The sequence below is a fragment of the Idiotropiscis lumnitzeri genome, chromosome 11, assembly GCF_059441095.1.
Source record: "Idiotropiscis lumnitzeri isolate Australia: NSW breed Sydney's pygmy pipehorse chromosome 11, RoL_Ilum_1.0, whole genome shotgun sequence".
NCBI classification, from domain to species: Eukaryota; Metazoa; Chordata; class Actinopteri; order Syngnathiformes; family Syngnathidae; genus Idiotropiscis; species Idiotropiscis lumnitzeri.
In genome coordinates, this window is record NC_142401.1 from 16,600,200 (window position 1) to 16,615,832 (window position 15,633).

General features: G+C 39.6%; 1 protein-coding gene across 7 annotated transcripts in view; it reads right to left on the bottom strand.

Annotated features, from left to right (window-relative positions):
* Nucleotides 1-3,841, bottom strand: part of anks1ab (ankyrin repeat and sterile alpha motif domain containing 1Ab) — a 49,494-nt gene extending 45,653 nt beyond the window's left edge. For all 7 annotated transcript variants that reach the window (XM_088308864.1, XM_088308861.1, XM_088308865.1 and 4 more), the window contains exons 1-2: nt 3,823-3,841; nt 3,401-3,737 (exon numbers count right to left, since the gene is read on the bottom strand). In XM_088308864.1, coding sequence (XP_088164990.1) covers nt 3,401-3,667 — 267 coding nt within the window. In that variant the 5' untranslated portion in view covers nt 3,668-3,737; nt 3,823-3,841. The remainder of the gene's footprint in view (nt 1-3,400; nt 3,738-3,822) is intronic.
* Nucleotides 3,842-15,633: the final 11,792 nt, after the last annotated feature.

Consider the following 15,633-nt stretch of genomic DNA (forward strand, 5'->3'; position numbering starts at 1 on the left):
TAGAGCACCCCTAAAGAGAAAAGTGCAATTATTGAAAGATGGGTCTCACGCTCACCAACTTGTGGATCCGGTGATGTGCGCATGGCTAGTGAACATTTTTCCCACCGCCTTTACTTATTTCATCCAGAGGCACATTAAAATTGTAAACACAATATATGTGCATTGAGTATGCTGTATTTTTATGTCTTGGCCACAGGTGAAACTTTCTTGTTTGCTTAAAGCAGGAAAAAGGCATGTTAAGTGGAGTTACTTGTCGCATTGCTTACAGAAACGACTCCATCTGTTGGCCCATCACATGACAGTCGTCCCTTCTCGGTGTGCGTTCTTGAGCCAGATTGCAAAAGGTTCTAAGCAATGGCCTCGAAAAAGTGGAATAGAAAAGTGACCACACCAGTACAACAGAAACGAGACTAAAGATTCACGCTCTTGCAAAATTTGGTGAATTTTGGGACATTTTAAGACTCGAAAAAGGCATTCCAGTCATCAGAATAATAATAATAAACAATTTAAAGTGTGAGTTCGCTGAAGCCCTAATGTTTGGAAATATGTATTTAATGTGAAATATTTAGCACTATACGTGCACCTCGTAATGACATAGCCAAGCACTTAAATAAATCATCACACCCTCTCACTGAAATGACATTTTGATGACAGACTCCAATAAAGGCGCACTTAGGCTACATGTGATGTTATCTACACACACACACACATATATGTATATATATATATTTATATATATATATATATATGCGTGTGTGTGTGTGTGCTATAGAATGTAAGTGGGTTAATTCAAGGAGTGAATATAAGGTTTGCGCTGCTTCGGGCGCAGTATGCCGCACGTCCCACGTGCCCGCCCGCCTGCCTTCCAAATGAATCAAGGCTCATCTTGCACAGTGTTGATGCCACCAGCCAGCCAGTGCAGGGGGCTCTTTCAAACACTAAATATTACATCAAATGAGCCTGCCGCGAGTGTGGTGCTCGTGCACGGCCACGAGCACACTCACACGTCAGCTTTTTAGGCTGCCCAAATCTGCACTGATGACTGTGGATATGAGGCGACCGCAGCTTATTACTTGTCTTATTAAAGCGGCCAGAACAACACACATGGTTTGTCACTTTGTGCAAAAATAGAACAGTCCAATTAGGTCTTTTTTGGACAAGTGGTACAAAGAGAAACACTCCTTGAATCAACCTTTAAGGCCCATCGCAATGTGGGAGATTCAATCAACTAAGTTTCATGTGTGGTCAATTTTGGACAACTGCTTGCAGCAATTTACATTTTAAGATACAATTTACATTAGATATATGTATACATGTATATGTATAAATAAAACAAAAATGTAATTTCTTTACAAACATGTTAAATATTGCAATAATATCCATATTGAAATATTCAACACCTATATTGCATATCGCATGTTTTTCCAATCTCATGCAGCCCGACCACACTCACCAGAAGGTGCCACAATGAATTAATCATGATGCACAAACTTTTTACTTTTGACATTGTTTTGTATTGTGTTCTTACTATACTTTTTTACAAAGTACAATATTATGGCGTGCGATTTTCCATACAAATAAGAACATCCCAAACGTTTTTCTTGGATTTTTCGGTGGAGGCTGGAACGGATGAACTGCATTTCCATTTGATTTAATTGGGAAAGTTGATTTGCGATAAGTGTTTTGGGATACGAGAGCCGTCACTAGTCACAGAACAAATTAATCTTGAATCTTGTTGTTTTACCCGTATTTATTGAATTTAGGCAGTTGACTCCCACCATGTTATTCCATAGAACTGTGTATACTTTGTATTTGGTGTGAGTGCGTGTGTGTTTACTTATGGCTTCCCGTGATAATATGGACAAAATATTTTGCTTTGTGCACAAACAACCCAAAAGAGTTGGGCACACGATCAGACAGTCGGGGAGCAGCTGCAACAACAGGATGCCCTTGAGAACAGGACACCCCACCCAGCATGGCCTGAATAAACACTAGTGTCAAGTAGAGTGGGGGCCGGGGGGGTCGGGGATAAGCGAGGGTCTGTGATGACACAATGACGACTTGTCCACAAACACAAACTCCAAGTGGATGGTCAAGGTTGGCTGTGACCTTGTTATCGCCAAGTGTCTATTAGTCTAGTATATATTGTTTTAATCACACTTTTTTGTGCGAGTGCATTAACACCTTTTTAGCCACTTGAATATGGCAAGCCAATTATAGAAGAACAAATGAAGGAAACCAAAAATGTTTTGTGGGTGTCATCATTCTGACTTAGAATGCTTGAACAATCATCATCAGGGTTGATCCTTGATACTAAGAATAATAGCAATAAATCAATAAAGACAGTATTAATAGATGTATTTAATAATTGTTATTATGAATTAAACTATGACTTCTCCAAAAATATATTTTTACTTCATTATTATTATTGTTGTTATTATTAGAGTTAATATTAAGTAGGCCATATATTCTGATAACTCTTATTTATGTTGCTATGTTATCATATATTGAATATGTATATATTGGCAAGAGTATTAAGAATAATAACAGCATCATTATTTTAATTAATTTGTTAAATAATTACCTAAATAATAGTTTTACGCTTTAAAACCTTTGTCATTCATTACTTTTTTTGGCACATTTGCTGCGATAACAACAATGTATAGTTACATTATATTACAAAATATAGGTTCAATCACAATCATCATCATTATTATTTTAAAGTAGTAACACAATAACTCTTCACAAAATCATAATAGTTCTCATAATTTGTGTTATTAAATATAACAGTTAAAACAAAAAAAAATAATAGATTATATTTTATTGTTGCTATTGTGTAATTTCATATATATATATATATATATATTACTGAACTGCAATAGTAACAATTACTGTATTGTTAATACATGTTATGAATGTTATGATTTTACAAATACAACTCGGTTTATTTCACATAATTATAACATGTTTGAATGTTTCCAAAACATTTACTGAGTTTGATTTTTACAAAAACTATTTTTTAAATTGCAGTCAGAGGATTCAAACATCTGTCCAAATGAAAATGTGGATTTCCTGGCTGCTGCTTTTGCTCTCGGTGTTGGACAGCATTGATGCTCGCCACTGCCCTCGTTGGTGAGATAGGGTAATGTGTTTAACACTGAGTCGATGTGTCATAACAGCAGAGGCCCAATTAGCCCTGGATGCTACACGGAGGATGCTGCCTGTCACCGAGACGCTTGCACGCACAAGCGGCGGCCTGCAGGTGTTACCATGGCAACGTCTGCAGGACTTCCTTCCTCCCCTATTCAAAATGCACCGCCTCGCCCTCTTCCCGCACTAATCCCGAGTCGCCCCGTTTATCGGCCTCTCGTCCTAATTTCACAGCCAGCTCGTGGATTACCTCATCCCACTCAGAGGCGAAGGAAGGCATTCGCTCCTTGGAGGGCTGGCCTTGCTTGCACTTGGACACGGATCCGCTCCGAGCACCATGACCTCCGTCGTCTTCCCCCAGCGGCGGCGCCAACAAGTCCGAGTCCGACTTGGACAAACTTCGGGTCAGCCTCAAGTTGACGTTGGCCGGCATCAACCCAGCTGAAGACTCGCCGGGCTCCTTCCCTTCACTTTGGATGGCTTTGGCGGGATCCACATCCGGCGTGCACGTAGCCATTGTTCTATGTCAGGATGGTTCCTTCTCCAGCTCCACAGGGAGATGCAGAATCTGTCAGTGAGCGCTGAGACTGAAAGACAAAGATGAAGTCAAGTGGAGCAAAGTGGAGGGAAAGGGAGTGGAAGTGGAAGTGCGAGTCAACAAGGTCCACCCACTGATCGTATCCTGTTGCCCTCTTTTCCATTCCGTCAGGCTGACACACTCCTTTTAGTGATAGACTTTTGTCCTTACAGTCACAACGCTCCACATTTCTTATGAAACTGCCCAGAGGATTCACAGGAATAGTATTTGACTAATTTTCTTTCTCTTTTTTTCTTTCTCTAACCCATTTTGACTAGCCCTAACCACTCATAACCCGACCACTAATAGAATAGAATAGAATAGAAATCCCTTTATTGTCATTGTACTCAACCAAAACCTCAATCTTAAACGATGCAAACGATAATCCTGAACTCCAAACCTAACCCTTCCCTTCCCTATCCCTAACAAATACGCGACTTCACAAATTTTCTACAGTTTAATTTACTGAAACACGCGCCTCTCCAGTATAAAAAAAAAATCTGCCTTTTTTGCAGATGGTGCAGAATACTTTTCTGAAGCAGTCATCATGTCGCCCCAATTTTTGCATCACCAAATTATCTCCCAGTTTGTTTTAGAATTGATTTTTACAAATTCATGATTATTTTTCAAGCATGAATAGCCCCGTCTCCAAGCCAGCGCACAGCCCCACACCCTTCTGATTTTTCCAAAGTTGATAAGATTCCGCATTCTTCATCAGTGCCTCATCTTCAAAACGACCTGCCGGATGAGCTGAGACACGTGAAATTGGTGACATTTTAAATCACTTCTCTTCACTCACTTTTCCACACCGGCTTTAATGTCATGTTGTGTTCCCCTCACTTGTATTTATTTACAAGACCATAACATACTGTTATACGAAACCCAGCAGTAACCTTAATAACTTAAATCTTAACTTTAACAAAACTAAACCAAAACCAACCTGTTTCCAAACCAATCATAACACCAAATCACAAAAAAAAAAAAAACACAACCCAAATGTGCCCCTAATATACCCCACTCGCACTAACATTACCAACACAAACCCTACTCCGAACAATCCAAACTATTTGTCTAAAATCGCAGGGTTAAAAAATTTCAGTTGCGCATGATTAAAATAGTGTCAAGTGACATTTTTATTTCTTTTCATCGGTATATGTTAGTTTAACACACACATTTCAATCATGCACACGCAATGTATATGTCCAAAGGATTTTTTTCCCAGGATATAATAAATGATAGCACAAGCAAATCTTTAACCTAACATTAACATGAGAGCTTGTCAGCCTTCTGGTGTAATAATGACAGATTTACATAGTTCTTTCCTATAAAATGTGACTTGTTCTCAAATTAAAAAAAGGTTAAATGTAACCCTCTTTTTTTCTATTCTGATATCCATAAAACACTGACAAGACTGCCAAAAGGCTTGTCTTCTTCTACAAGGTAAAATCAACATTTCACCTTGATTGGCAACAAACAGGCTTTGTTATGTCCCGAGGGAGTGCGCCAAATATGCTGTGACATTAAAAGGGGGCGCAGCTTCAAAACTTTGTGAAAGGCGACTGTAAATCACGTCTTAATCAGTGCTTCCTCTTACCTCGTTAGGTTTTCTTGCTGTGAGTTAGCAGCCTCTGCCAAGAATGCCCCAAGATTTCTGCCATGGACTGAGAATCCCAGAAGCATCCCAAAAGCCTGGTCCTTATTCGGAGTGACAGCCGGGTAATCAGGTTACTAGTGCACATTGAGGACGGGATGCCTACTTTGCTTTCTATGAATCATTTGCCAAGACACTTGAAATGGAAGTCACACTCGAGCTCCTTCATTTTCAGAGGACGGACATGATGTCAAATTTGTTACTAAGTGTCTGTTTGGTGCATGAGCCATGGAAGAACACATTCAATTTTAGTAAGCGTCCGGATTGAGGAGCACTAATTAGCATTTTACAACACTTTGGCCTTGACAGAGGTCCGCAACATCCTAGAAAGACTTGTCCGAACCAATAAACCAGGTGTGGGCAACATACGGCCCGGGGGCCACATGTGGCCCGTTAAACGTTTTAATCCGGCCCGCCGAACTTGAAAAAAATTAAATGAATAAACCTGTTAAAGTTTTATTTTCTAAATACTCTGGTTTTTCAAAGACATAAATATTTTTGTAATGCTTTTGTTCACTTTTATTTAAAATTAAATGTATTTTTTTTCCTCCGATGAGGTGAGGTTAGCAAAACACTTCCATCACATCCATCTGCTCCTGGTCTGGCCCCTCTGTCAAATTTTAGAACCCATTGTGGCCCGCCAATAAAAAAGTTTCTCCACCCCTGCTCTAAACAATAATAACCTTCAAGTGAATTTAGAGATATGTTTCTAAATACATTCTACACATATGAACTTAAGTGCTGCAAAGTTGTATAGACTGTGAGCTTTGTGGTACTGAATTGTGGAGCTAGCGTTAAACTGTTTTCATTTCAGTTTTCATGATTGTTTTGGGGCAGCGTGGCTAAAATGCCGCCCTGGTGATGCACTTTGGAGTCTGGGTTGAACTTGAGTGCCTTGGTTGGCATCGGCGGTTATCCGGCACAAATGCATCATGTTGGCTATCTAGCTATACTTGCTCACACCCCAAATATGTATTTTCTTTCAGATTGATTGATACTGTAAACATATAAACACATCAAATAACAAAGATTATTGTGTCAGCTATTCCACTAGTATGGCTGCTTCAGAGTGCCTTGTTGAGCGCACGAGTGCCCAAACAATATGCAGAGAAGGGGGGAATAGCAAAGATGTAGGGATTAAAATAAAATGTATTTATTTTTTTCATGCCTGCGTTAGTTTTCTCCCAGTACTCAGGTTTCCTCACGTATTCCAGCAACATGCGTGGTAGGTTGATTGGACGCTCTAAATTGCGATTGGCTTGCAACCAGTCCATGGTTTACCTCAACTACTGTCTGAAGAGTGCTGCGATAGGCGCCAGCATGCCCGTGACTCTCGTGAGGATAAGCGGATCAGATAATGGATGGATGGATGAACTTGAAAGCCAGTGTGTGGACGAGGCCTCCAGGCTGGTATGGTCGCTGTAGAGCACCCCGTTGTCAACCGTGATCGCATGTCCTACACGGAGAGAAAACGGAAGAAAGGGTGGGGGGTGTTTGCATTGCTTGAGTTGTGACTTCCAATCAAGCTTGGTTCTCCAAGTATATTTGTTTCCTGCTTTGTCGTGATATACATGTTGTTTTTTTAGGCTAATTAAGAGGAAGTCATATACCATAACAATGAAGTGTTGATATCCGAGCAGTGTCGCCATGACAACCTCCTCTTCTTCTTCTTGGCGCTGATGCTCTTATGACGGGCCGCCATCTCCATGCACAGTACGCCTGGGCGCCCGTGCCCTCAATCAGCCAAGCTCCTCCGAATTGCTCACCTCGCGTCTGTGGTGGCCGTGACAGAGAAGATGACCCCCTACGCTCCCTTAGGGTGGGTGGGGGCGAAGTGGGGGAGGGTTCACGTTGCTGCGAATAGTGTTGAGCAAGCAAAAAACGAACGCCACATCTAATGAAACCAAGTGAAGGCGAGCACATCTGATGATCTCAGTGACAATGATGCGGATATATATATATATAAAATATATATCTCCATCATGATGATTAGGTTGAAAGTTTAAAATCCACTTGTTGCCTAATATGTCATGTCATGAATTTTACTAAATATATTATTGAATTACATAATATATTATTGTGAAGAATCATCATTATTATAAAAACCTGATGTGCAAGAGAGAAATAAAAAAAGGGCAGAAAAATAAATCATCTAGAAAAGATTACTTGCATCTCTGATTAAATGACTTTGTAAAAATGTGTTGACTAGTGTAATAAGCAGACATTTTTTTAAAAGCAATTCCAGTACTTGAAGTTCATGATGTTCATGAATAGGACCACATTTGATATGGAGCAAAAAGTGACACTGACTTCCACTTACATTGACAACAAATGGAAGAAGCAGTTCATGAAAGAAGCAAGTAGCAATATCTCAAAAGTTTTTTCAAGTATTTGCTACGGGTTGCTAAATCATGGACGACGCACTGCAAATGGCCCCCGGGCCGTAATTTGGATACCCCTGGTTCCACAGCATCACGTCTTCACGGCCTGTTACGAGCGACATACTGTAAGTACAAACATGAAGGAGCGGGCCGATCATCCTCGAGGGGAAAAGACAGCCGTGACTCATGAACATTCGCCACACACGCCACAGACACAGGAAGTGCAACAAACAATGCACACGGGAGGCACGGCTGGGTTGTGTGCTCTGTGGCGCACGAACGCATCTTTAGGATCCTGGGTCCTCTTCCCCCTCGCTGTCTCGTCTCCGCTGGTGCGTGGTTGACGCGGCGAAGAACAACTTCCTCACTCCCATAGACGATCCGCCGACATCCATTTCCCACGTGGAGCCGACAAGCAGGCCAATGAGGCAAGTTGAGGCGAGCCAAGGGAAAACTTGCAAAGTTGAACAATTTTTCAGGGTGCAACTTAAACTTCCGATATGTGCCTGGAAAGTCAAACGCCAAAATACTCATGCGAGAGAGATGTCGGCAGAAGATTCATCTCACTGAGCAAGTATGCTCAGTATGTGTTTCTTTCCAGGGATGACAGAAGTGTCTCACAATGGCAAAGAGGAAAATTGAACAATAGACCCACAAGATTACATTTATCCCATCAGTCCATTTAAGAAACACTCACAAACCTTGTGAGAATTACCAAGTATGTTTAGCTTTTTCTTTGACTTTTTTTGACTGACACCACAAGCGCTTGGTACAGATGGTAAAGAGGAAAAGTGTGATTTAAAGAACTCAATTTTGTACATAATCTTGCCAGTCAATCAAAGCAGCCATATTATGTCGGACTTCTGCTCACCGAGCAAGTATGTTTGGCTTTTTCTTTAGATTTTACTTTGGATTTTTAGTGATGACACCGCAGAAGTGTAAAAGTGGTGGTAAAGAAGAGTCTGATGAGAGTAGCCATACAGAAACCGAAATTGCAACAGCTCCTGAGAGTCGATCAAAGATATGTGATCAAATGAGACTTCAGCTCTCTGAGCAAAAATATTTGGCTTTTTCTTTGGCTTTTTTTTAAACCACAAAAGTGTGGAAATTAAATAAATCCATCTATATGTTCTTCAGTTGATCTGGATGTTGATTTTTCTTTTTTGGGTGTTGTAATGGTGTACCTAATCAAGTGTCCATTTTTCATATGGGAAAGTGCTTCAATTTGGCTTGAGTTTATTTCCCCCTCAGAGAGTCTGAATGCTCTGATGCTGACCTCAAGAAAGCGGCCGTGCTGTTTGTCCACAAAATAACATTCCCAGACCCCCGACAGGAAGACGTTCTCTTGTGCTTGTCGGCGGAAAACAAGCGTCTATAAATAAACGTGTAATTTTATACGACGAGTGAACGCATTGCACAACATCAACACGTTAGCGTGAAGATTGTGAGAAGATTAATTTAGCACACTGTAGAGAATCAGACGAGATAAACAGTGCATGTATGTGGAGTGTGTGCGTGTGCGTGTGCGTACGTGTGTGTCGGATAAGTGTATGTGTCAGTGAAAGGACTGGGCACTGTTCCATGTTTCCCATTGTGCCATCAGCAAAGGAGGATGATGACAACAACCGCTGACAGATCTTAATGCCGCTGGCTCAGAATTGACCCCCCCCCCCAATTCCCCCAAAAAATTGAAGATTTTTAGGAAGGAAAATGTTATGTGTTATATCTATGTTATAATCGAGAACTCCACCCACAGTAGTTGATTCAATGTTATTTCTTTGTATCATATTTTTAGCACTGTCAAAAGTCTTCTCGAATTGTGTTTTCTAAAGTGTGGAAGATCCATATCAAGAATTTGAATCATTGTGATGTTCTCCAATCAATGTCAGCAAAGGCCCGATTGTCGGTTGACTTGAAGATTAACCTTAGACATTAGTTAAGGTGGGCAACACACAAACCAGCTGAGCAGTTTCCCTCTGTTCTAAAGAAATTCAGCAAAGGCCGGATGTGTTATCGTCTGTCTCTTGAAGATCATCCTCCGCGATTATCCATTGGTGTGGGATGTGTTGAAGCTGGATACATGCAAATTGACTTTCTGGACAAAATTTGAGCATTTCGCCCCGGACAACATAAGCCTCCGGTGTGGGATGTGTTAAGAGTGAATTTTCATCCCTGAAAAGGATTGACAATCATGAACGTTAAACCTGTTTAACATTTATGATCCTAAATTGTTACGTGTGGTCATTATTGCAGAGTTGTTTTTCTGCCGACATGCCAAACTTTGTTGTTTTAATAATAGTCTTAGTCTGTGTCCACCTGGCACTCAGGCTTTTAGCCTTTTAGCCTTTCTAACTTTAACTCTCTTAGAATCTTCAGGACATAAAGAGCGGCTCTTAAAATAGAGTCTGGCCTTGACTTTTGAATGGAGAATTTTTTTTTTTTTTTACTTGTTGAAAACTCAAAAGCACTTGAATATTCACTGTGCTTGTTACCATGGCTGTGGACAGCCTTCCGTTTTGGATGACTATTCAGAATTTTATGTTTTATCTTGGACAAATTGGAAAAAAAAGTGTTCGGTTTTGTCCTAGTTGAGGCGGTAGTGATAGCACTTGACCCTTTTTTCGACGGTCCGTCCGACGTCCACGACCTGGGCACCCTTCCGTCAACATCCCTCTGGCTTTATTCATAAAAATAATTGTCCTCCGTCACCATCCATCTTCGTCCTTTTAAAGCGCTATAAGTATTCTAAGATTTCATTCTGCTCCGACTAAAAATATTTTAATTCTGTACACGCAATACTTACCCTGTTTAGGAAGGATTAAAGTTCCTGAAAAAAAAACACTTTCGTTTGGGCTTTGTCCTTTTTTAAAAAAATTCTTCTTAAAATGGGCCGGAATGCCCATCTCTGATATTAGTATGATCCTGACTTTTGAGTCTACAAATGGCACAAGTGTCTTCTTCATTTGTTGGCCGGTTGGCATCCAGCTAGAAATGCATGTCACTGCCACCTGCAGGATGAAAGGGAAAATGTATCCACTTCAACATGTGATGGGAGGATTCGAATACGTGTCGAGAAGCTGTTTAACCCTCGAGCTGTTTGTATTTTGAATGCATTTCCCAGAAGAAATATCAGAAATAAAATCATGCTTTGTTTTAGGGACAATTTTGAGTGTTCAGTTCATCTGCCATGTATGTTTTTGGAATGTGGGAGGAAACCGAAGTTACCCGGAGAAAACCCACGCTGGCACGGGGAGAAAATCAAACTCCACACAGAAAAGCTGGAGCCGCAATTGAACTCTGCATCGTTGTACTGTGATACACTCATATATGTATATATAAAAACATTTTTTGGTTTAGTTATTTATTTTTGTAAAACCTCGAATTTATTATGGTAAAATTAGGAAGCTCACTTAACCTTCAAAAATACGAATTCAGAACGTTTTTTAACGCAAAATCCTCTCTTTCATTGTATTTTAAGATTTGTGCTTAAGAATTCATTAAAGTGCAAGATGGCCTACTGCATTTTTAAGCTAGTGCTAGTTTTGTGAATCGTGTTGTCTCATTTCATAACGCCCCCTTGAGACCAGGCAGAATGACTCTCTTTGAAACGATTTCATTTTTTTTTTAACACGACTGAGTCATGTCACCATTGTTGGTGGCGCTTTATGTCTTTTTGCCAAATGCTCTCACATGAGAATTTGAATTCAATAAAATAAAACCTGCGCTCATGTTGTAAGACAAAGACGGCGCACTGACTTTGAAGAAAATACAGCAGTGCTAAGCAGTTTGCCACGCGGCGCGATAACGACCGGCGCGCTTCCATTAAATGCTAAATGAGTTTTTCACTTGTTGACTGACAGGAGGGAAGAAAAGAAAATGTCTTCACAGGAGATAAGGACAAACGTGAGCAATAATTGAGGCCTGTGAGGTTGGTGGAAAAACATTTCTCGCCTTAGCTTCTTTCTGCTGCAATCATCATGAATTAAACTGCTAATTGTGCACCTTCATTAGCTTGTAGTTCATTTTTATTCTCTATGAGAATAGAGAGTTAGACAGGAGAAAAAAGTCTTACCTTTTCAAGAAAAAGCTTACAAGCATCCACTTGGAATTTTATTAGAAGTCCAAATTTCCTTGCATGAGATTTGCACTGCAAGATCCTTGACATCCCTCAATCAAACGCAAACAGGGATCTTTCGAGATTTGTTTTCCAGAAAAACAATGTAACTTTGAACTTAGAAGACTGCTGCATTGTTATATTAGATAAAATGCTTTGTTCAGAAGATGATCACTTTTTCCTGAAAAAATGTTATGCTTCTTTTTGGATTTGAACTTTTCCTCAAGAAGTCCGATGTTCTCCTCGAAAGCAATTCTGTTTTACTATTTTAAATGCTACATTCTGTGTAATTGGGACACTTTATTTGTGAAAAATTACATTACTTGAATTTTTTTACTCTAATTTATAAGAGTATGTCTTAATTCTCATAGACTTTGACTTTTCCTCCCCCAAAAAATTATTTTCAAATCATTACTTACTTTATTTTCTCTGGAGTTTTTTTTGTTGTTGTTGTTGTTGTTGATGTTGAGTTTGAATTTACACAGCTATTTTTTTAAATTTTTTTTTTTACATTATTGTTGGAAAATTATTACTTCATTTCACTTGATTTTTACATTAGTTTTTCAAAACTGCAACTCTATTCTCATGAATTTAATATCCCTTTTTAGTCATTTTTTTAAAGAATATCTCAATTGATCACGACTTATTTGTGACAAATTATGAAAATTGACTTCATCCTGCTAAAACTACACCTTTCTTTCAGAAAGTACATTTCATTCTCATGAGATCTGTTTTAAATTCTTGCATAATCATAATCACTTTTTTTCTCCCAAATATTTTTTTTAAAACCCATTACCCAACTTAAGATGTGTTTTCATGAATCACTTCTAGTTTAAGAAGTGCTGCTGATGCGAAAAGAATGTGTAAGGCAGATGCTGTCGAGTTGTAGATTTGTATACAGGATATATACTGTATAATGTGAAGATGTGGCCGGTGGGAGCAGGAACACTTTAAGTAGTGACACAAATTGGCAAGCGCTTTCCCTTGGCGCTCGGCACCAGATGCAGCATATGTCAGAGGTGATGATAAAACATTCAAGTGCTCTCATCAGAGGTGAGGCCACATGAAAAATGGAGAAGCTTTTTCCACTTTTAGCTCCTCGTCGGCAAACAAATATACCCCAAAAAGGGCGTCACTCAGTGAAAATTGAAATCTGGCCAAAATGTAACCAAATAGCGCAAGACCTCAGTGTAAGGAAAGTCAGAGGTGTGACTTTTGTTTTGCGTAAGACAAGCAGGAATGTGAAAAATTTGCGCTAAAATCCAGTAGAGGTAATAAAGGTTTTCTGATGGTGACTTTGAACCATATTATTCCAGTTAATATTCATATGGTGATTTGGTTGGAATTGAATAGAACTGGATAATAGGATCGAATATAAATGCTAATTTATATTACACCATATGAAAAGCACTTTGTACCAGCTCCAGCTGTTGAGAAATGCGCTATAAATAAAGGTGTATTGTATGGTCAGTATTGTATAAACGGTTTTACAATGTCTAATTGTTATTGTTGAGTGGCCACAGTCCAAAATATTACAGAAAAATCAATTATTTTTCTCATTTTTTTTAATGCATACAATTATTATACAACAACTAAGTGACAATATTTCAAGAGGAAAAAAATGACACGCAGTAGTTTCAACACCATCCAGAAAAAGTATATTCTCAGAAAATTACTATTCATTGTCCTAAATTATTCTCGAAAAATGACAGAAAACAATCTATTCTTGTGAAATTGTTGATTTACAGTACTTGAAAAATAACACATTGGGCCCGATTTTCGTTCCCAGCAAAAGTCCAGTACAAAGTGCAGTCAGTCCAACTGCGCATGAGTGGAGTTATAAAGGGGAGTTTGCGCTATTGTGGGAGTGAACACAGCTGACTTTATTCCTGAAGTTTTCAATTTCATTCCGTTTAAATTGAGCTCAGATGAGAACAATGGCAGAGGCAAAATGGACTCGCTTGGAGTACGTCCAGCAGATCGGCGCTCGCAAAGTACATTTATAAGGAACAGAAAGTTGATCTCCACTTGCAGATTGTAAAGGGGGCACTTGGCGACGCCTTTTCCCCCCAATCTTCAAACTGTGTGTAACAACAACCCAACACATACCAGCATGTGTTATGGAACAGGTGATAAGAACAAAAATAATAATAATACATACAATGAATTGAATTCTGCAATGATTTAGAGGGCTTGATACACGTTGATGTAATATTAGCGAATAAAATACCACAACATCCACCACGCATATCAGCGGAGCGCAGAATCTGTCTGCGCTTTAATCCAATCCACCAAAATTGCATTCCACCACCTGCGTCACAATTGAAACCTACATTTAGCAGGTTTAATCTACATCAAATCGTCAGGCATGCAATACAAAATGGCCTCGGTGTGCCGGAACACCCAGCGAGGCGGAGCGCGTTCTGCCAAATTGCCAAACATGGTAAACTAGACTTTCCCGGAGAAGGGCACGCGCAGCTCCGTATAATAATAGGGCCCTTTATGTCTCATAGGATTGACTTACTACTGTAACAAAAAATTATTTAAAGAATTACATTAAATTATATATTTTTCTGAAAATGTAATCCATGTAACATTGTGACTTTGTTTTCGTAAAATTCAATTTTCAATTTTTCAGTGGTAATTAAAAAGTAGGGGACCTAAAAGTCGACTAGTTCAGAGTGTCCCCCGCCTACTGCCCGAAGATAGCTGGGTTAGGCTCCAGCACCCCCCGCGACCCTAGTGAGGAGAAGCGGTACAGAAGATGGATGGATGGATGGATGGATGGATGGATGGATGGATGGATGGATGGATGGATGGATGGATGGGACCTAAAAGTCAGCCTTGAGGGACACCACATGTTTCACATCTGTCTATGTAATTACAATTTAATCCTTTTTAAAGTATCTTATTAAAGAAATAATCTTGTATGTCGGAAGTTAAAATTACCTTATTAAAAATATATATCTGGTACGTCGAAGGGAAAATTTATGCCTCGGTAAAAACGGTCTGCCTAGTGCAATTCTCCTATCTTCCATGAAGACCTAAACGTGACTGTGAGCTCCACTTCCTCCACCTTCTGCCTCACTAAGTGCAGCCTGTGTCCCACCCACCACAAACCACCCTTGTGGCCCCCTTATGGGCTGCCCACCAGCACAGGGCACCTTGTGGACACTGACTGTGATTCTCCTCCCTCACCTGCTGCTGCTGCAGGTTCATCTTTTATAAATAAGCGTGTTAAATATTCATTTGTTAGCATCTGTACGCAAACGCAGAGAGCTGACTTTTCCCAAAATTACAAGGGCCATCCAAAGATTATGCAAAAATTTTACAAATATGACCATAATATATATAGCTTGTCATAGTTTTAGAGGAGACATACAGTAATACATGTTATCATTTCTTCACATCAATTTCTTCCTCATAAGAATCTCATTGCAATGCAAAAAAAAAAAAAAAACGTAAAGTCAACCTTGGAGGATGCCACCTTACACTGTAATACATCACTTGTTCTGGACAATAGCACTTTAATTAGCATTAACTTACTCTTTTATTCCTCCATAGGATTAATCGACAATATATATATATATTCATAGTATGAAAAGCTCCACATTCAATATTCATAAAGACAGTTTTTTTCATGTCACGTGACAGACACTTTGCATAAAATGTGCATGAATGTGAGAACGTGTGGGTGACCATCACGTGACAGTGTCCATGTGCTGTCAGTCTCCAAGAGTACATTGACAGATGTGGTGCT